We start from the raw sequence: 21,303 nt of genomic DNA on the forward strand, positions 1-21,303 counted from the left end.
ACTCTGACAGATGCAGCCTGCGCAGAGCAAAACTCTCACTGAGCTTAAAGCTGTTAAAGGCGTTTTAAATGAGCGAGTGAGACATCACGGGCTCTGTGAACCTCAGATCAAACAGGGAGAATCTGCATTTCTGACCGTCTGCAGGTTCCTGAACTTTCGTTTTTTCCACACTGAGGGGTTAGAAGTGTGTTTCGGTTGCTATTTGCCAAGAGGCCAGAGTCAACAGAGCCTAATGAGGACGCTGAGATGGTTTCCTGAGTGCGCTGACAGCCGCCTCTGTCACACTCTGCTGTGGAGACGCTGATCAGGACTCTACAGGCCTGAGCAGCGTCCAGAGCGGCTGGCAGCTGGACCGCACGGAGACAAACTCCTCATGAATATATGGGGCAGCAGGGCCCGGCCTGGTGGAGCTAATGGAGTGGGCCAACAGTAAATATTCACATTATAACAGCAGCTGGTGTTTTTATCCTGTCAGGAAGCTTTTACAACCAGGACTATGATCTGAATGCTTTTGCTTTTCCTAGATCAGCTCTGTATTACATACACTTTCACTTCTTACACGACATGTGGGAAGCAGTATGAAAATGTCTGGAGCCCACCCAGCGTCACAGGGCTCCAGAGCTCCATTGCTCCAGCCCCCCCACAGCCACATAACCTGGGACCTACAAGTAGCCACAGCACAGTGGGGGAGGGGGGGGGGGGGGGTAAGACCACCAGAAGGAGAGAGCCAGAAAACAACCAGGTCAGTAGGGACCCCGCCGTGGGTGGTGGTCTGCAATGACAACGTCCTGGAGCAGCACCACCACAGAGACTGGACATGCAGAGCAGTCCTGGGGCTCATCTGCACACTGAGTCAAACACCAGCATCCACTCAATTACAGCAGCGTGTTAATGACACACTCGCCGTCCCAGAGGAGGCACGTTTAGACTCAAACCTCAGAGAGCTGCTGATGAATGAACGGCTCGGACGTGCCGGAGCACAACTCTTTCCTTCAAACTGCTCGTGTAAGAACAGCTTAATTATAGCCAGCCTGCAGGCTTTAAACACACACTGGTGAGTGCCAAACCAACGGGGCCGGGTGGCATTAATCACGAGGCAGCTGAGATTACTCGAGTATGTGCTCACTTTAACAAAAACATCACACTGTGTGCTGACTTAAACTGAGCTCAAGCTAATCGTTTTTATTGCAAGAACAAGATCATGAGGTCAAAGTTCAAATTGAATCCAGCACAGAAGCAGCATTACATCGCTCTCTGCAAACATCTGCACCGACAGCACGCTAACACGAAGCTAACACTGAGCTAGCTGAGAACCAAAGTGACTATCGAGCTGAGCATGCAGACTCCAGCCCAGCAGCCAGAGCCTGAACAGTGACGAGCAGCCTTTACTTTCCTCCGGCTGCTCTTCATCTTTCATTAACACTGAAGCACAGATTGTGCAGCCTCAGGTTTTATAGTTAACTGATAATTATGAGAAACACCTTTCAGCTCATTTTATACACTAACAAGGAAATAATGTAACTAGTTACTCTCACGGCAGTGTAGTGACGTAATGTCCTGCATTACTTTTAAGTAATGTGATGTGTAATAGATTACTTTTTTGCGAAATAATCCCATAAATGATGCAGCCTGGCAGTGCTAAACAGCAGGGTTTTATTAGTATTTACCAGTGAAACATTATCCATGTTTTACTGGTGACAGGACATGCAGGCCTGTTACTGGTTGTCCTGCCTGTTACATCTAATGTAACTGTAAGCCTAACTGGCTTAAAAGCTCCCTTTAAAGCCATTTTATCTCAGAACTGTTTATTTCAGCTAAAAATGCTCTGACAGACAGAAGCCGTCGATCTTCTGTTCGGTCTTTCCAGTACTGTTTTCCCAGTAAAGTGGTTCAGGGTGGAGCGTGGTGTGTGTTCCTCTTCCTATCCCAACCTCAAACAAGAAGGAGGCTCAGGACTCGGCACATATTGTTCGGGGGGGATATGAGCTCAGCTCCACGCCCGTTCCTCTTTTCCTCGCTGACAAAAACCTCCTTCAATCTGGACAGTCGCAGCACCAGGACCACCTCCCTCGTACACCACCTCCTCCAGCCTGCTACATGTGACCAGGCATTCCTGTGTGGCCGATCAAGCCTCCACTTACATGAACTGACATTCACAGTTTAGGCCACAGAGATCACTTTATTCTTATACTTGTGATTGATCAATGAGGTGACAAAAACAAATATGAGAACACTGAATGAGGGTTTAATGTCTGAATGAAGTCTTGAGGGGTTGGGGGTCGGGTCAGCGGGCGTGGCAGCCTTCCTTTAGTGCTCTAATGTGATTTCCATGAGTTTAGGAGGAATGACCAGTGGATGATTAACAGTGAGGTGAATGAATGTTACATTTTAAGGCTAATGGTAAATGGCCTGTATTTGTACAGCGCTTTACTCGTCCCTAAGCTTTACACAACCTGTTATCCACCCATTCACCCACACATTCACACACACATTCACACACACATTCACACACTGGTGATGGCAGCTACATTGTAGCCACCCTGGGGCGCACTGACAGAGGCGAGGCTGCCGGACACTGGCGCCACCGGGTCCTCTGACCACCACACCAGTAGGCGACGGGTGAAGTGACTTGCCCAAGGACACAACGACCGAGACTGTCAGAGCCGGGACTCGAGCCGGCAACCTTCCGATTACAAGGCGAACGCCCAACTCTTCAGCCACGATCGCCGATAATGAATTATTTAAAGAAGTTTTGTAAACCTTAGCTCTCTGAGCTTCTGACGTCCTGTATGTGAGGGGAAGTGTATGAGTGTCACAGAGCTGAATTACCAGCCTCTGAAACGATGTGTAACATCTGTACATCCTGTATCATAAGCACCAGCCTGCTGAGATGGCAGATATTTAATGTTCAAAGGATTATTATCCAAACCCTGAAACTGAAAGCTGAAGACAGCTAACGGTCTGATGACCAGCTAATCCAGGAGAAGGAAACAGCTGTGACCTGAGAAGCCTGAACCTGAACCACAGCAGAGGTGAGAAAGCCTAATCAACGTAAAGGTGTGACTGCGCTTCATCCTCTTCTCTCTGCAGGAGCGAGCATCTGCTGGCAGCGCAGCGAGGCCTCGCCGGTCTCCCTCGCCGGTCTCCCTCGCCTCCCTCTCTTTGGCTGAAGACTTCAGGAAACGCTCCGTGTGCGGCTGGTTTTCACCAGAGTCAAATTCCAGCCTCAGCGAGCAGATCGAAGGTACTGCCGTGGGCTTTGCATACCAGCGCCATGACATCAGCGTCTCTATTCTCCCCTCTGCATTCAAACGCTGCTCTGCTACACGGACAATAGCTGGCACAGATACAACACAGGGGCTGAGGGGGCGGGTGGGAGTGGGTGCTGGAGAAGCAGAAAACTGAGTAAAACTTGGAGCTCGTAATTCGCAGCTGTGAGCGGGACTTCACGCTGGGCCGGCGGCCTCAAACCGCACTCATCTCTGAGCCTTTTATCGCCGTTAAAGTGTCAGAGTGAGCAGATCTGGACAGACGTGCACAGGCCAGGAAAATAAAGCCTCGTTTTTTAGCATCTCACCACAATCCTGACCTAAATTAGAGTGCAGTGAATTCCTCTCGTGCTCAGTGGTGGGAACGGTTCCTCAAACAAAGTCAGAGGCAGATCAGAACTCATAAGTCAGACGCAGGACAGTCTCGCTAACAGCACAGAATGAGAGTCGGACCAACACTGTGAACTTTTCCCTCTGAGAAGGTTTGCTGCCAGAGGCCCGGCTCAAAGCAAGCTACAGATCACAGCTGGCTTCAGGTGGAAGCTCCTCAGCACCGATCTGCCATTTCACCAGGAACGTTGTTAGCACCGGTAGGGTCCTCGGGATCTACTCACTTCAAAATCATCCTTCTTTATTTTATACAATCAGAAAAAAAGCATTCTAGCTCCTCCCCTTTAAGCCAGCTTTCTTCTGATTGGCTGCCCCTTGTACACGGAGGGTTTGAACGTCATATCTCTGCCTGGGCTGATCATATAAGATTCATCTGTCTGACCTCTTAACGTCTAAGAGCAGAAAACAACCTGTGGATCTGTGTATTTATCACCCCTCTGACCTCACCGACACCCTCCACTGTAGCAGCAGCCAGGGGGCGGAGCTAAAGCAGCCAGGCTGTTTATGTTTGTTTTAGAGCGCTGAAAATGATCTTCAGGAAATCCTTCAGGAACAAGGACATGTGGAAACAACGACGCAGACACCAACACTCGTTTCCTGAGCTGGGCTCTTCATCACCCAGGTTACGGTAATCTTAACAGCTGAAGAAGTCCAGCCGACTTTAACTCCAGCACTTGAAACTCACTCCATGGCTGGTTCTTGTCAGCAGGCTTCCAGAAGTCAGCCAATCTTTAAAAAGAGGAAGTCCTTAAAGGGGGAGGAGCCAAAACAGCTCGTGTTTAAACACAGGATGAACTTAAAGGCTGCACAAAGGCCAAGGATAAGATAAAGAAGGATTATTTTGAACTGTGACTCGTGCAAAGCTGCTGCACCACAGCCCCAAAAAAGGCAGTTGTTAATGAGCAGACTGGAGCCACAGATGCACAAAAGATTTAGTAAGATAATAATAAAAGAAGACACTAAATACCATTTCATGACTCCTGATGGAGGCGGAGCAGCGGGACTGAGGAGGCCACCTTCAAAAATGTAGGTGTTTATCCCACTCACTCGCTTTAAAATTGCAAAATAAGGCACTGACCCTCAGAAGATGTGCCCTTCTGAGTGGCCTAGTTTTACGCTTTTAATTAGGAGGAAATTCATACGCTTGCTGTGTTTTCAGACATCTCACAGGGCTGCTGTGGAAACCTGCACGCAAACCAGTCTAAAAACAAAAGCTGTGACATCATGCAAAGGATCCACCACGGTGTTTCACGTCACGTGATGCAGACACACGATGTTGGCTGATTCACAAAGTGCATTCTGGGTAAACTTTAAGGCTTATGGGACAGGTGGCCGCTCAGAACAGGTGAGAGCAGTGTTTGTGTTGTTGTGCTTTGCCCCTCACACCCTGCAGAAACACAGCGACCTCGAAGAGCCTCCGTGACGTCTTTACAGCACTGAAGCTGAGAGGACAAGGAACACTTGGAAACGTGCGTGCCATCCTTCAGCGACCCCTGAGCTGCACGGACATAAAGAAAAGAATCGAGCTTGAAACTCACAAAAGAGGAAAGCGGCCGAGCAGAGAGCGCAGTGCAGAACATCTGTTACGTAACAGCAAATAAAGAAAAGCTCCAGCAGCCTGCAGCCCGCTGCGCAGGACGTAGCCTCAGACCAAATTCATTATGGTCTCGTTTCCATTTCAAACGCCTCTATAAAAAGTGAAGACAGAACCATTACAGCTTCCTGCCCCGCTGCTGTGAGCGCGCTCAGAGGCGGGTTATTTTGGAAGACACCGGTCTCATTACTGTGGAGAAGGTGTTTATGCAAAAAGCAAGGAGCCGAGTTACAGCCTTTCACTCAGGAAACGAGTCGCGGCTGCTCTGGTGGGCCGACGGAGGAGACACCCGCTGATTAAAAGATGCTCTCTGGACTGAGTGGCGAATATCTGTAACTGACCAACCACAAGGCAGCAAAGAAACTCACTTATAGGCCTTAGATATCAATCACATCAGTGTTTACTGATATGATCACGTCTTTATCTTTAGATGGGACGCAGCACATGTATGAACAGCTGTGGTGTTCCGCAGGGCTCCGTTTCAGGTCCTCTAATATTCTGTATTTACATTCTTCCAGACAAATGATTCAGCATCACAATATCTGTTTTCATCAGCACACGGACGACTCACCGATCAGCTGACTGTTGATTCTGTTTAATCAGCTTTTAATTCAGTTATTACATTTTTTAAATTTACTTTGCAACAGTTACAGCTTTTAATAAGCAGGAGATACAGAGCGAAGCCAGATATTCAAATTATTATCTTTAAGTATGCAGATCTATTTCATGTCCGACCTAAAGCACTGTGAGACAGGCTGGCAGGGTTCAGCTCCTGGTTCTGGACTGGATTCAGGTGTGGATCAGCCATTTCATCAGGTGACGCGTTTCCAGGTTTTGGACTCTGTCCTTTGGTGAAGCACGTCTATGTTGCCCAAGTGCTCTGAGTGCAATGCAGATTTGTGGATTCTGAAACGGCCGCCACAAAATCGCTGGTCAAGTTGACGATTTCCAGCAGAAATGACCAGCAGGCTCCGGGAAACGTCCCGGTGGGCAGGATTTCCCCACCCCACCAGCTGCCTCCTGTTTCTCAGTTATGTTGACTTCTACTCTGAGCAAGGCCTTCAGTTTAAAGAAAAATAAAACCTTAGTAAGGCTTCTCCATGTTTCTTCCCATTAGGACTAAAACCCCTGACAGCCAGGGGTCCTGAGGGGCCCCTCGGCCCCAAACACAGGAGCTTTGTTCCTGCGCTTCTTTTCAGAGGTACGATCGGCAAACAACAGCAGCTCAAACACAGAGCAAGAATTTCACGCACTGTCTGAAAGCTTTTAACACTTCCCCTCAAATCGCTGTGGAGCAGAGTGAAAAATTCCCGCTCATTAACCCTTCACTTTAAAAGTCTGGTGTTCGTTCGAGCGCCTGGCTGCACAAACAGCCCGCTGTATGTGCCAACCTCCGCCTCAGAGCAGCGAGCAAAGGAAAGCTGGATCAGCGCGACCGTGTGAAGCCCTGAAATGCTTCCCGCTTCAAACGACCCGCAACTCATTTATTCCCACCTGTCAGCAGGAAAAGCGAGGATCATCGTGACTGCGAATCCCGGGTGTCTCTGAGGTTTACAGGCGTTAACGGCAGTGAGAATCCGGTCCGACCTGACGCTTCCTGCTCAGGCTCGACGCCTTTGGGTCAATTTTTGCCAAATTTATAGAAACAAACAACAAACGTGCGTCTGTGAGGTTAGGAGACGACATAAAGGCTTCATGGCTCAGAGACACCGTAATGAGATGTGATGGACATCGTCTGAACTCGACGTTGGTGCAGCTCCAGCTGAGCTGTGCACCAGAGAGAGAAAGGGATTTTTGGAGAGAGCTCTTTCCTGTTTAGATCCTTCCTCCTCTCTCATTCAAGTTTTCGTCGTCTTCCATCAGTCTGTTCCTGCCTCCAGCTCCTCCACACATCAGCGCAGACGGGAGAAAGTTGATGAGGTGCTTTTAAAAAGCTCTGAAACTCCCGATAAAGACCAGAACCGGCGCGAGAAAGCAGAAGGAGACGTCTTTAAAGGAGGAAACTGAAGGAGCAGCAGCGTGAAAGTAGTCCAGAAGAGGACGGGAGACCTGCCAGCAGCGATCAGCGTGATTGGCTGAGCTGAGTTTGAACCCAAACCCCTGAATAAAACACGAAACAGGCAGCATGTGGGCGCTGACGAGCCCCCGCGCTCCCTGTCCCAGCAGAGCCTCCGACACGCCGCTCGCCATTGTGTTTCTGACGGCTTTACGCGACATCAGGTTCAGTCAGAAGAACACTGATGCTGTGAGACGAGGTCTTCCTGTGTTCAAAGGTCTAAAATCCTCTCAGACTCAGGACGAAGAATTGAAACATCAGATTTCATCAGCAGCACAAAATGAAAAAGTGAAAGTTCTTTAAGATGAGAGCTGTGATCTCTGTGGGGGAAAGTTACAGGCGCTCAGCAGGAAATGTAGAAGAAGATAAAAAGTCTGCGTGGAGCACGAGTGCAGGGAAGATAAGATGAAAAAATCCACCTGCTGCACCGATGTGACCTCACAGCAGCGAGCTGCTCAGTCTTTCTGCACGCACACCTGACCACGTGAACACCACAGCCCGGCACGCTACACGCTTCTGTACGAAACACGCTTTACCCGGACCCGACACCCGAGAGCGCTCCGCTCTAACCCGGCCTTCTTCTGGAGCCAAACGCTCTCTGGGCCGTTCACAGGTCTCAGGACCTGTATCAGGGGAACCGGGATTTTCCCAGAAGGAAAAGCTCCACTGCAGCGTTGCATTGTATGCTTCCCGATGACTAATTTCACATTATTTACAAAGAGCCATTAAGCTGCCACACAGCCTCGCAGAGACCATGACTCACGTCTGCTTTTATAACTGAGACGAAACCCCCTGAGTCACTGAGAGGGACTCTGGCTTTTCCTCTGCTCCGTCACAAAGCACAGACGGGGCGATGCTCCCGATCGTTTACTGGGTCGACTCCAAACATAAGAAACGGTGAACGCTGCCGCTCTGCAGCAGCTTCAGATCAGCTTTCTTTCCATTTTTACAGTTAATACAAAGGGAACTTTCCCCACAGTGAATAACGCTGTGAAATGATCCAACAGCTGCTGCGTCCAAAACCTGCAGAAACACCAAACTAACGATGGACCTGCCTGAGCTGAGTTTATGGGATTAGTCTTGGTCTAATCTGAGCAACAGAGCAGTGCAGAGTCAGCGTGCTGACTGTAAACATCAGAGCTCTGAGAAGCAGGTTCTTCAGCATCAGATAAACAGAGCCCCCCCCCCCCAACCAGCAGTATAAATCCTCTTAATCCTGGCCGGCCACCATCTGGGAGCTCCTTGTGATTTGGGTGATAACGGTCGGGGGCGACATCAGAGCGCCAGATGTCAGGAGGACGAGTCCGGGTCACTTGAAAATCAGACGAATGCGAAAAACGGAGGCGAGTGGACATCTGACCTCTGTGAGACAGCAGTTTAAGGAGCGGTGGCGTGATGTGCTCAGGTGATGGATCGGGCGCGCCGAGGTGAGAACAATTGGTGGGGGTCATGTGACAGAGCGCGGGAATTCCCTGAGGGAGCTGGGGAACCGCCCCTCAGAGACGCTACATGATTACCTGTTACTGTGAAATGACGCGACACTGTGATTGTGGCGGCAAACAACACCAAACACACACAGCTGACACGAACACAGCACTGGTTTGAGCCACGCGCCTCCTTTAACTCACACACTAAACAAATGTTTGACTTCTTTGGAACATCCTGTCTTATGGCGATGCTCATCCACCCCTGCACTCTTATTCTGAAAGTTCACTTGCTGCTAACCAGTTACCCTTCCTGTCTCCTGTCTCTCGACCACTAGGCTCATCACGCACACACACACTTGTGATTACAGTCTGAGTTCTTCTGAGAGTAAGAACACGAAGTGAAAGCTTCAGGTTTTTATCTGAAACACGGCTGAAATATTCACAAAGGTTTTTGATATAAGAGGCCAAACTTAGCAGCAGATTACGTCTCGCATATTCAAGTTGTGCTCCATAAAGTTTTGTCTGTGTGGATTTGAGTAACCCGTCTCCATCGAAGCTCAGCGCTGTGCTCTGCAGGGCTGACATCATGGACCAGATCCAAATCAACGTGTTTACAAACAAACATTTCTGTTGTATCCAAGATTTGCGACGCCGTTCTCTCTCGTGCTCCCAACATCAATTTCGGGGACAGACGTGTGCAAAAGCCTGCAGATGCTCCACACTGTGAAGGCAGCACAGTTTACACGTTTGTGGAGAATAAGTGAACGTGTGCTACGGCCCACAGCGCACACGTTTGTGCGATGCACTGCGGATCCTTAGGTCAAGTCATTTCGTTCAGTTTGTCAGCGAAGCCAGTGTTGAGGAGCGTCTGATGAGAGAAAGCCGAACCCACGGCAGGTATCTGGGTCAGCTCTGGTTTCACACTTTCCACTGACATGAAAACACTTAAACCCCAAAAACCCGACGCAAGAGAACAGACGCAAAAGTGCTTCCTCCACATCTGAGCTGCTGTTAGAGGAAACGCCGGCATCACCGTCCGGAGACTTTCAGTCTGTGTGACAGCAGCAGGAGCCTCTCCGAGCCCTGTGACGACCCTGCACAGTCGGCAGCTTTATGACACAAGCCGATGCCGTGATTCAGTTTCTTTACGTTTGTTACTGAGAAAGGCCACCAGTAGAGCAGCGCGATATGGGCAAAAATATTTATCACGATATATATTTGAAAATTTGCAAAAACGATATAATTGACGATATAACTGATGCGAGACAAAATACAACTCCACAACTTTACTAGTGCAAAAAAACATCCATTTATTTCACTTAAACAAGCAGCTGTTTTTATGTGCATTAAAGCTATATAAATGTGCTGACATATCCTGAGTTAACCATGTATAATATCCACTGAAGTTAAAAAGAGGAGCTTTGCAACATTAAACTGCAGTGTGCCAAATAAAAAAGTCAAATATGTATTTTTCGGACCATAAGGTGCACGGGAATATAAGGCACGTTAAGCAAAACAAAGCAGTCAGATAAATCAAACTTTATTCAGCTCATTCTTCTTGCTTCCTCCACTTCTGTACCATTGATTCATTAATGTTGAATTCTCTGCAGCTGCTCTATTCCCATGTTGTTGCAGTATATTAATGACTAACCTCGTATTGTGGATGGATTATCTCAGTTGTTCTCCTGACTGAAGTTTGGTCCGTTTACAGCATCCTGCCATGCGATTACATTTGTCTCTAACTATCAGGAACCTTCACGTTAACTTTTATAAGTGGAAAAGTGTTAGTGTTCGTCCTCCAGCTTCACTGTTTATGTTATGCTAACATAGCTGTGTCGCTAGCGATCACGTAGCACATCATTATATAGCAGCTAGCCCAACTTCAGTAACCCTACAAACGTCACTGCTGTTTAGTTTCCTGTCTTCATTTATGTTGGAAGTGATAGCAGAGCTGTACGTTTGATTTTTTTCAGAAATCTCTCAGTCAGAACATGCTATATCATGCTCAGGTAACTAGCGAAGCTAGCAAGCTAACTTCCTGTTAACTTCTAACTCCGTTAAATGTAATGAATTCTGTTTTCATGGTTGCCTGGATGTTAAACTTCATCGTTATACCTGGTAAAGCAGCAACGCTGATCATTTTATTAAAGATGAAAGAATTTAGACAGTTTAACTCTCAGTGATGCTGCAGTGGCCGTTTGACTTTAGGACCCAGATTACTCCCAGATTTACGAGCACCTTAGTCCAACAAGTACAGCAATAACGACGGCCGCTTGCATGTTCTACAAAAAAAATCTGCTTTGTTGTGTATCTGACAGACGAAAGCTAAACCTGAAGTTGCAGCATTTTTACAAACCAGTTCTGGTTCATCTGTTTCACTCAACGATCCGCTTTCTCCTTCTCATTCTCCGTCGCCGCCATGCTTTTCGGCCGTTAGTTAGCGTATGAAAACAAAGGCACTGCGCATGCCCATATTCTATCGCCGTATTTCATTTTCTTATCATTGCCTAACACTGTAGCGGTATTACCGTGAACGGTATAATATGGCCGAGCCGTAGCCACGAGTGCAGAGAAAAAAGCATTCCCACGTTCATCTAAAGTGTGTAACAAAATCAGAACGCCATAAACTCTGATTTTAGTCACAGCAGGACAGAAACATGTTTAAACACGTCCCATGTTAACAGAAACAGGAGCTCTTTGACTTTGATGGTGCGACGGGTCGATGTTGGGATGCGTCTGACCTTAGATCAGTTTTACCTCGCCCCACTTACACGAGCAGCTCAGACATTTGATTCGTTTTCTGAGTGTCTGTTTTGAATAATCGGCTCCGGCGTACTTACTGTTCCTGTTGGTCTTCAGCTTGGACAGCAGCTTCTGGGTGGACAGCAGGTCTCCACTCTTCACCGCCTGCAGGAGGTCCTGCTCCTTCCCCATGCTCCCTCCTCCTCCTCCTCCTTAAAATCCAACCAGCTTCACAGTAAATCCCGCTGCCTCCTCAGGGCCTCATGCTGAGCACCGGAGACGTGCACCTGCCTCAGGTGAGACCTCCACTTCCTCAGCTGACAGCCAGGAAGCAAAGTGAAGATAAAAACTCCTCGGTGAGGTTTCCTCTGAGCACCAGGAGAGATAAAAGGAGAGAAAGATCTCTGCAGCTTAGTTTCCCGCTCTCTTTATTTCAGGCAGTTGTTATTTCCAGGGTCGGCGGGGGGTGGGGGCTGTGTGGAAGCCTGAAACGAGAAAAACAGATCAGTTCATGCCTCAGAGGCGTCGCACAGGAAGCAGTGTGAAAACTCTGACAGCTGCACGACCGATCGATCTGAGCTCAGGCTACAGCGCTGCAGCTCTCAGGCCAAACACAGCACAGGTGCGCTCACGAGGGCGCCAGCATCAGGAGCGAGATGCTGGGAAGACCTGGTGACATCACCACACACTGCAGCGCTGCACCACTAACATGTGAACACACCTATCACTTTTACTGTGAACACACATTACACTGTTTATTAAGTGCACAAGGAAAACTTTGTCCCCGCTGTCCTTGATGTCCCCTCATTGATTGGTCAGACTGAGGGACAGTGCAGTCCATCATTATTGAGCTCGGACCCGGGGACGATGCTGGGGGTTACGGCTGTTTCACTGGTTTTTGTTGGTGGGCGGTCCCTGCGGTGCTCCTGAGCCTGTGCAGTGATTTGCTTTAACGCTGCTGCGGCCTCAGGGCATGAACACCATCAACACTACCCTGGCTGCGCGCGCACGTTCCTCCTCACATCATAAAGCGCACATGATGGAATCACTCACACTTTTGCAAAGAAACAGACCTCAGCCACTCCTGCAAACATCTGTTGTGAAACCAGAGCACGAGGACAACCTGCTTCTTCTTCTTCGCCACATCCAATCAGCTCCTCGTATCGCAGCATCCTCTCCTCTGAGGTCCTCCTTTTCCCTCCTCTGCACACGCTCAGACCGTCTCAGCCTCCCTGACTCTGAGCTGCCCCTCTGATGGCCTCATTTATGACCCTGTCCCTGCTGTCCAACATCTTCAGCTCGGCCTCCTCCGTCTCCAAACCATCTTTAAACCTTCTTTCCCCTCTTGCTCCTCCCCTTCTGTCCCTCCTCTCCACCTGCCTGCACCCTCCTCCGATGGCTGACCCCTGGTGTTTGAGCTCACCCAGGACCTCTGCTCCCTCCGTGTTCACCTTTCACCTGTCTCTCCCTCTCATTTGCACACATGTATTCTGTCATATGTCAGAAATAAACATTTCCTGAATCTTTTGCATCTGCAGCGCCGTGTCGTACAGCGGGACTTACCTGTCCAGGTAAGCTGCGAGCTCGGGCTGAGTGAGAGTTTAACCTGCTGCCACATGAGAGCTCGGTTTAATTACAGCTCAGCAAACACACACACACACACACACAGACACACACACACACACACAGACACACACACACACACACACACACACAGACACACACACACACACTCGCCGGCTGCCTCTGCTGTGTAAACACACCAAACTCATTTTTCACAAAGTCACCTGACTGCGAGTGTGTGACGAGTGGGCCGGCTCGCTGCTCCCCTCTGGGCACTCACTGTGGACGTGACTTCATCTGAGCTCTACTTAAACTCTTCCAGGCCAGTGGCCTCGCAGCCTCAGACACACGGGTGGAGGAGGAGGAGGCTGGCAGAGCGGGTCGGTCCCCGGCTCTGCCTGAAACACCAGCCTGGCCTCACAAACTCTGTTGCCACATAAACAGAAAGAGTGTTTTGGGGAGTGTTTGCAGCCAGTCCCGACACACCACTGAGCTCCCTGCTCCCCTCTTACATAACCAGGCTGCCACAGAGGAGCACAGGGCCTAAGCAGAGCTGTCATTCCCATTTACACCCATCACGTCCCCCCTTTGCGTTTGCTTTCCTCGCTGCACTCATGACAAGAGCAACAACGCACATAAATTTCTCTGAGACACTGCGGGGACTCCACGGTGGAGCTAAATAAATCATTTTATTACCGCAAACACGAATCACTTGACAGTTATTAGTCTGAAGTCAAGCTGCGCTGCTGCAGGATCGACTGCTCGGAGCATTTAACACGCAGACTCCATTTAAAAGTGCTCTTTCTATAAAAGCATCATCATAAAGTACGCGGAACATATTCATGAGACGTCCCCTGATGTTCAACTCAGACACGAACATATTATCAACACTGCTCTGTAAGGTTTCACAAACTCACGATTTAGTAATAAAGCGAGCCCCGTTGTCCACATCTATCACCGACTTTGGAGCATTAAAGAGATCCCTGCTGATGTAAACACGAGCCGAACTGGAGACCAGTGTCCACACATTAGAAAGTTTCTATTAATATAACATTAACTCGGCAGATTAGCAATAAACTCGTGTAAATGTCCACAGCGTGACGGGGACTCGACGTGTGGCGAGGAGCTGGCATGTAAACACACCGCCGACCTTTGTACCCGACTTACCTAACGGGTCACTTTTACCGCATTTACAGCTTTAAAAGAAACATCGTTTCACGATAAGTGGACTCGAGACTTACCGCCTCTTCAGTAAACACGCAGAAACTTTTTAATCCCCGACATTTAACGGACACGGCGTCGGTGTTCAGGAAGATTCCAAAGTAGCGTTTATCCGCGCATTAGTATTCCAGGAAAATCCCGTTTCCACGCGTTTTTATAAACTTCCAAGAGCGTCAGATGAAAGTTTCACCCCCACGCAGGAAAACCCCCCCACAAGACTTTCATCCAGATTTCGGACTTTGGTACTTCACACGGCCCTCCGGCTGCCGTCGCTCATCTTGTCTTCCCTCCTCTCCCTGAATGCCACATTCTCTCCGCTGGATTCTCCCGAATCTCTCGACGGTGTCAAGTTTCCGTAAACGCAGCGCCAAACTTCCGCACAAGATTTTCAAAATAAACCTGAAAATGGTTTTAAATTGTTAAATTATAATTTTAGGGGTTTTTTTTTTTTTTTAGCTTTTTTTTTACATTTTGAATTATTGATGAGGTTTTGTGTATTTTCAGGTAGTTCAGGTAAAAAAAAAGTTTACCTATCTAAGATCTTTTTTTATATTTATTTCTAGTTTTAGCTGCTTTGAGGTGGTAATTTCCCAATTTTGGGTATTATTATTATTATTATTATTAGTAGTAGTAGTAGTAGAATCATTATTAGTATTATTATACATTTTTAAATAGTTTTACTACTACTACTTTATTTATTGTTATGCAGAGCAAGAGTGATAATAGAAATCTGTAAGACTCATATTCTATTTTATTTCTCAGAGCTGTTCCACTTCATTTAAGCTATTTAACCTGTTTCGGCAGCTGATTCATGAGTTCACTCAGTCAAAGCCTGTATGGAATTTTGTGTATTTTCGGGTTCAGACTAAAAATTATTGAGTAATTAAATGTAGGCCTGTATTTGTCACAATCCCAACATTTCCCAACAGAAACGTTTATAACAGGACAAATTTTAATTTCAATGATCTGATTAAACTGCTGCCAGAACTGTCTTTCCAAGCCAAATGTTCAGCTTCCAGCTGATTCTTTGTGTTATTTCATAGGTATTCAGAGTTCAGACAAAAACAATCAATCTGAATACGTTCAAGAAAGTTATGTGAGGGATTATTCTGTTTTTTATGCTTTCCCATTAAAGATTAGCTAATGATAAAATTCTCAGCAGGTACATTTTTAAGCTTTAATATTCCTTATTGCAGCTGTAATATTAGACTTGGCTGCAGATTCATTATTGTGTTCAAAGTCCTGGACAAACACAGACTGACCCACAGAAAAGAAAAATATTACATATAAAGCTTGACTCTTTTATTTTGAAAACCAAAGTCATCTTTTTCCTGTTGGGTTCTGCCTCTGCTTCGGTACACTGAGGAAAACTTGAGACCCTCCTAGCGTTACTCCTCACTTCACAGAAACAGTGAAGGATTTAAGTCAAAGCCGTGTTTTGTGTTTGATCGTGTTATGAACTTCATCATCACTCCGTTACACAGTCCAGCATTTATTCTTCACTTTCATCTTTCCTTCACCCGCTCCACGTTTATATCTGACACTTAAATAGGAGGAGCTAAACAAGGCTGAAAATATTTATATAACTAATTAGAAAAAAAGTAAAATAGAAAAATGAAGCACCAAAAGCTGCAGTTCCTCTGACGCCCAGCAGAGGCAGCAGTGAGTCAGTTCCCATAGACTCCCATGTCAAAAGTTTACAGCAGAAACAAACACGTTATCCTCTGTAGATAATTAAAAATGATGACGTATTTATAACTCACCTGTTTAAATTGTATCAAAGTTTGTGTTTTTAGGGGCGTGGCCTCTATGACTGGCAGGTGGATGGCAGCACAGGCGGATGTAGCTGCCAGCTGTTTGCTAGCTTTACCTGAACTGGACCACTGGACCAGGAGTAGCAGCCTTTTGGAGCAACTTTAATGATCTGACCAATAATATGGCTCTTTGAGGTTACTATAGTAATGCATAGTGCAGTATGGCAGAAACCAACGTTCGCCTTCTTTATAGTTTTCCTCTGTGTGACAGAAATATTCTGTGTCTGCAGGAACCTGCAGTTCAGATGATTTCTGTAATCTCATAAAGGCATCAGCGTTTTTGTAAAGAGGAAAGATAAGATAAAGTTTTCTTAGTCCCATATGTGGGAAATTATTTTGTCGCAGCAGAAAATGGACAGTACAAGTTAAGTGCATCAAAAATTAAGACAAAAGCAATGGAATAGGATCAGATAAAATAGAATAAAATAGGACAGGTGAGACGAGATGAGAAATCATGGATCCTCCTTAATTTTTCATAATTTTCTTCTCTAAATATATTCTGGAGCAAAACAAAGAAAAACCTGAATGTGAAAGTTTTTGTTTCTCTTTAGGAAACACTAAAGCATAAAACAGTGAGAAGGTTTTAGGTCCCCACAAAAACCAGACCAGGAGCAGAGCCGCTTCTGCACCTCCCTCAGCTGTCTGCGCTCCTCTGGTACAGCATGATGATCCTCTGACGATAGCTCCTCCATCGGCGGGTCGTGGTTGGCGTAGAAGTTCAGAGGCCTCCAGACAGAGTCGTAGTAATGATCGGAGAATGAGGCATAGTTCCTTCCTTGTGAGGAAACCGAAGGCAGAAACCTGCAGGACAAACAGGAAGTCCCCCAGGTTTCAGTCTTTGACACCTGATGTGGGTTTGAACTTTTTAAAATAAGGTGCAGCATTCTTGAGGACGAGGAGGTAATGATCCCTAAACCCACTGAAACGATTTATGGACGTTTATTGAACATCAACGTGAAAGATGATTACATCATCAGAGAGTGGAAGTCCCACATCAGCATCAGAGCACCGGTGCTCAGCATGTACGTCTCACGAACCCTGACATCAGCCAGCCGAGGCGACGACAGGAAACTGAGAAAGAAGCGGAGATGTTATTTTAACCCGAGCGTCCCACCGGCCCGATTTCAGATGATTGATAATTCATCACAGGTGGTGCTTTACTTGTGTGTCACGTAGGAGATGAAGCCTGGGTGGAGGAACCTGAAGTTTTCAGCTGCTTGGTGGCCAAAATGCTCCCAGGGTCTGCAGGAAACAGCAGATCTGGTTTAGTGACAGCAGCACAACAAAAACTCAGTGAGAGCATCAGCTCTGCTCAGCACGGCCAGCATGAGCCAACGTCGCCACCTGCAGGTGACACACCGTCATGACAATTCCTTCACTCCTTCACAGGAATGACATCAGGAACATGTCTGATCACATCGTCACATCATCAGTGTGTCGCTGAGCCATGTGAACGCAAAGAGATGAAACTTTATTTTGAAGAGCCGAGCACAAGCACGACTGAAAAAATAAAATGACTGTTTCTGTTCCTCTGTCTGTAATCTGGACCGAAAACACCTGAAGCTTCACGGACCTGCAGAAGGACCCAGACCGGTCTTGTTGGTATACATGCATCAGTCTAATAAACTTAAACCTACACCATCCTCCCTGTTCTGCTATTCTAAACAGTACCTGGAAGCAGACTGCTTGGTCGAGTTAACCTCCTGAACTATCTACAACACATGGTGAAAACCTGAAATTAAGACAGAGAAGAGGTGAGACATGGTCATTACAGATTACTGATGACAGATTTAGATATATTTTCATAAACCATTCATTTGCCACATCAAAAATATTTTTTCTGACATGGCAACCTTTAAAAAGTGAAAGGAGACAGAAAGACAGGTGAGAAAGAATAAAACTTAACTGACTTTTTGATGCATTTTACACACAGCACTGGTGCAGAATCTAGAAAGTGTGGGAAAATACTGGCATCATGTACAGTACTTACTGAAGAAATTATGATGGGACCCTAAAAAAATTACTATGTACAATAATGGATTTCTATGCATTGATGAAAACGTTTGTTGTAAGATTCAGATAATTATTTATTAAAAGCGAGACATTTTAAATGAGAATAAGAAAGTATTTCTTTGTGCCCCCCTCTCCCTGTTAATGCCCTACCTGCCCCCCTGGCAACACTTTGCTAGACCCGCCCCTGCACAGTTACCAGCTGTCAGCTGCTTAGAAAAGGATCCTGGTGTTATTTGTCTCTCAGAAACAGTTCATAACTTCAACTCATCCATGTCACCTAAAAGGTAAACCTGTTTCTCCATCACAGCTCTGATGGTTCAGTAAGGACATCTCCTGGTTTCATCTTCATGTTTCCCTCTCACCACATATCCAAACCGACATCATGACCAGCAGCTTTACAGCTGTGGCTCCAGCAAACATCAGCTGATACTAGAAATTAATATTAAATACATTCTAACAACAGCTGATCAAGCTTAAACGTGCTGCTGTTGTTTAGCGCGACATCTGCTGGTGTCACAGTCTGGCGAGGGCAGACTGTATGAATTGAGAAAAGGACCCAAAACGCAGCCTCCAAGGAACAGGGAACAGAACTTGGAATGTTAACAAAAGGCGAGCCGTTTAATATGGCTGGTAGAAAAGGTACAAACAAAGGGCAAGGCAAACTGAAGCAAAATTAACACAAACCTAAACTGGGGAATCTAAACAAACAATAAGAAAAACCTAGACAAGAAACTTGGAAGCATGGCATCGGAAACATGGCGTGGACAACAGACGACCTGAACAATCACACACTGAAAACAGAGGACTTAAATACACAGGAGGTGATTAGGGGAAGTGGAGACACATGAAACAGCTGACTAGGATAAACATAATGATGCACAGGCAAGAGTAAAACTAACCGCATGAGCACAGAACACAAGACCCCTTTTCAAAATAAAACAGGAAACATGCAGACTTAGACACGACAACCAGAACTTGACAACGTAAGACACAGACATGAAACGCATGAAGAGCAGGGGAGATTTAACATGGTTGGAAACGGAGGGGGAAATAATAAGAACTAGAAACACTTAGGCATGATAATACAAACTTGATAACATAAGACATGAACATAAGACAGCATGAAACATGAAGGGTGAGGGGAAGCTTAAATACAGGGGAAGAAAACACAAGGAGTCTAATAACCAAATGAACTTAGATAACCTAATGAACAAAATAAACTCAAACTTAAAACACTGGGTCAAAAGACCCAGGACCATGACAGCTGGTTTCCTCTTTCTGGCGCAAAGTGAGCGATAAACAAACAAGAGAGCCGATCAGCTGATCATTGATCAGTTTCATGATTGAAGTAGAAACAGGAGAGGGAGGGGGGAGGATGAAGAGGCAGCTGTGCAGCAAAGACAGAATAACTCCAGCTTTGTGTCTTTTTCATTGCAGCTGAAGTCCGGGACAAACTGTTCTTTTTCAGCTCAACATGACACGGGTAATATTTTCTCTGAATGCAGACGATTCAGTTTTTTACAGGACGGTTGGAAACTCTAATAATTAACCTTATGAATAAAATAAGATAAATAAAGTTCACTATCAGTAACATCACAGCACCCGCCCAGCTGTATATAAACTCCGTCATGCTAGCTCACGCAGTACGACTTATTGTAACTGACTGTAAAAAGTCAGCACAACAAAAATAAACTCCACCTAAACCTGGTTTATATCTGACCAGAGAGACTGCAGGTCATAACTTCTTACCTGAAGTTCAGTTCACCGCCTCGGGTCTCTGCTCCTGCCTTTCCCTCATCCACCTGCCAGCGTGTTGCATCTGCTGCCTCCACCACTTGCTAATGTTACTGAATCTGTGGAAGCTCTGCCATAGCCACCACCAAACAACTGAGTTATTTTACACACCTCCCTTCATCTGGCCAATCCTCCACCTTTCACTGTTTACACCGTTACGGAAAAAACGAAAAAAAAAACCCCATCGGCCCATAAAAACGAAAAATCACCATCGGCCCACCGGGCCAGTCCAGCTATGCTCATATTTCGTATTTTAAATAGGTAACGGCGGTACATGTACTCCGTTACTCCCCAACACTGTAAGAGACTTTAGAGGAGAGCCTTTGTTTGGTGAAGTCACTCATGTCTTGCCACAGGCTGTTAATGAGTCTGTCTTCATGTTTGTGAGGATTCTGAACGTCAGCTGCTTCGAGGACCATTTTTATGCAGCAGAAAGATCAAACGAATATGAACTGCTTATATGTGCTGAAATTTCTGATTTTCCACTTTATATATATAACGACAAGCTTTGATACAAATAAGCTGTATTTGAACACAACCTGGATGGTATATTTGCCAAAATGTAAAAATGTTTTTCTGTTTGCATGCAACTGCACATTTGTTGAATGTTTACAATTTGTTGAAGATGACAACTGTTACCTTTGAAAGAATTGCATTCATGTATTTTCTGGACATGATTATTTCAGAGCATATTTATGATAACTGCACTATTTTTTGTTTTTCTATTCTATTCGGTAAGAGGAAAGGAGGGGGACTGGCAGTTTTTGTGAACGACAGATGGTGTAACCCTGGGCACATCACTGTAAAAGAGCAACTCTGCAGCAGAGACATTGAGCTGTTAGCCGTTAGCATGCGTCCGTACTACCTGCCCCGGGAGTTCTCGCATGTTATCGCGATAACAGCGTATGTCCCCCCCTCGGCCAACGCGGATGCAGCCTGTGACTCTCTCCACTCAGTGGTCAGCAGACTGCAAACACAATCTCCGAGAGCCCTTCTCATAATATCAGGGGACTTCAATCATGCCTCACTGGACTCCACACTGCCCACCTTCACCCAGTATGTGACCTGCCCAACCAGAGTCAATAAAACACTGGACTTACTGTATGCCAATGCAGAAGAGGCATACAGTTCATCACCTCTCCCTCCCCTGGGCAGATCTGATCACAACCTGGTGCACCTTGTCCCTGTGTATGAGCCCTTAGTGCGCAGGGAGCCACCAGCCACCCGCACAGTGCAGAGATGGTCAGAGGACAGCGAGGAGGCTCTTAAGGATTGTTTTGAGTCGACTGTGTGGGAGGTGATCTGTGACGACCATGGAGAGGACATCGACAGCCTTACTACATGCATTACTGACTATATAAACTTCTGTGTGGATAACACCGTACCTACCAGGACTGTACGGTGTTTCTCCAACAACAAA

The 21,303-nt window shown here is 46.5% G+C and overlaps 2 protein-coding genes across 4 annotated transcripts in view; both read right to left on the reverse strand.

The window, feature by feature from the left end:
- The window catches only part of caskin2b (CASK interacting protein 2b), a 55,176-nt gene extending 43,389 nt beyond the window's left edge, over window positions 1–11,787 (reverse strand). For all 3 annotated transcript variants that reach the window (XM_085455191.1, XM_085455190.1, XM_085455189.1), the window contains exon 1: window positions 11,577–11,787. In XM_085455191.1, coding sequence (XP_085311317.1) covers window positions 11,577–11,670 — 94 coding nt within the window. In that variant the 5' untranslated portion in view covers window positions 11,671–11,787. The remainder of the gene's footprint in view (window positions 1–11,576) is intronic.
- A 4,562-nt stretch (window positions 11,788–16,349) lies between these two features.
- Window positions 16,350–17,141, reverse strand: st6galnac2 (ST6 (alpha-N-acetyl-neuraminyl-2,3-beta-galactosyl-1,3)-N-acetylgalactosaminide alpha-2,6-sialyltransferase 2). Its single transcript, XM_085455193.1, has 2 exons — window positions 17,046–17,141; window positions 16,350–16,877 (listed from the first exon to the last, which is right to left on the reverse strand). Exons 1-2 carry the CDS (start codon window positions 17,096–17,098, stop codon window positions 16,634–16,636), a joined length of 297 nt encoding a protein of 98 aa, XP_085311319.1. The 5' UTR covers window positions 17,099–17,141; the 3' UTR covers window positions 16,350–16,633.
- Window positions 17,142–21,303: the final 4,162 nt, after the last annotated feature.

The sequence above is a fragment of the Copadichromis virginalis genome, linkage group LG4 (assembly GCF_057382275.1).
Source record: "Copadichromis virginalis isolate Kocher_CV1m ecotype Utaka linkage group LG4, C_Virginalis_male_GT1.1, whole genome shotgun sequence".
Taxonomy (NCBI): domain Eukaryota; kingdom Metazoa; phylum Chordata; class Actinopteri; order Cichliformes; family Cichlidae; genus Copadichromis; species Copadichromis virginalis.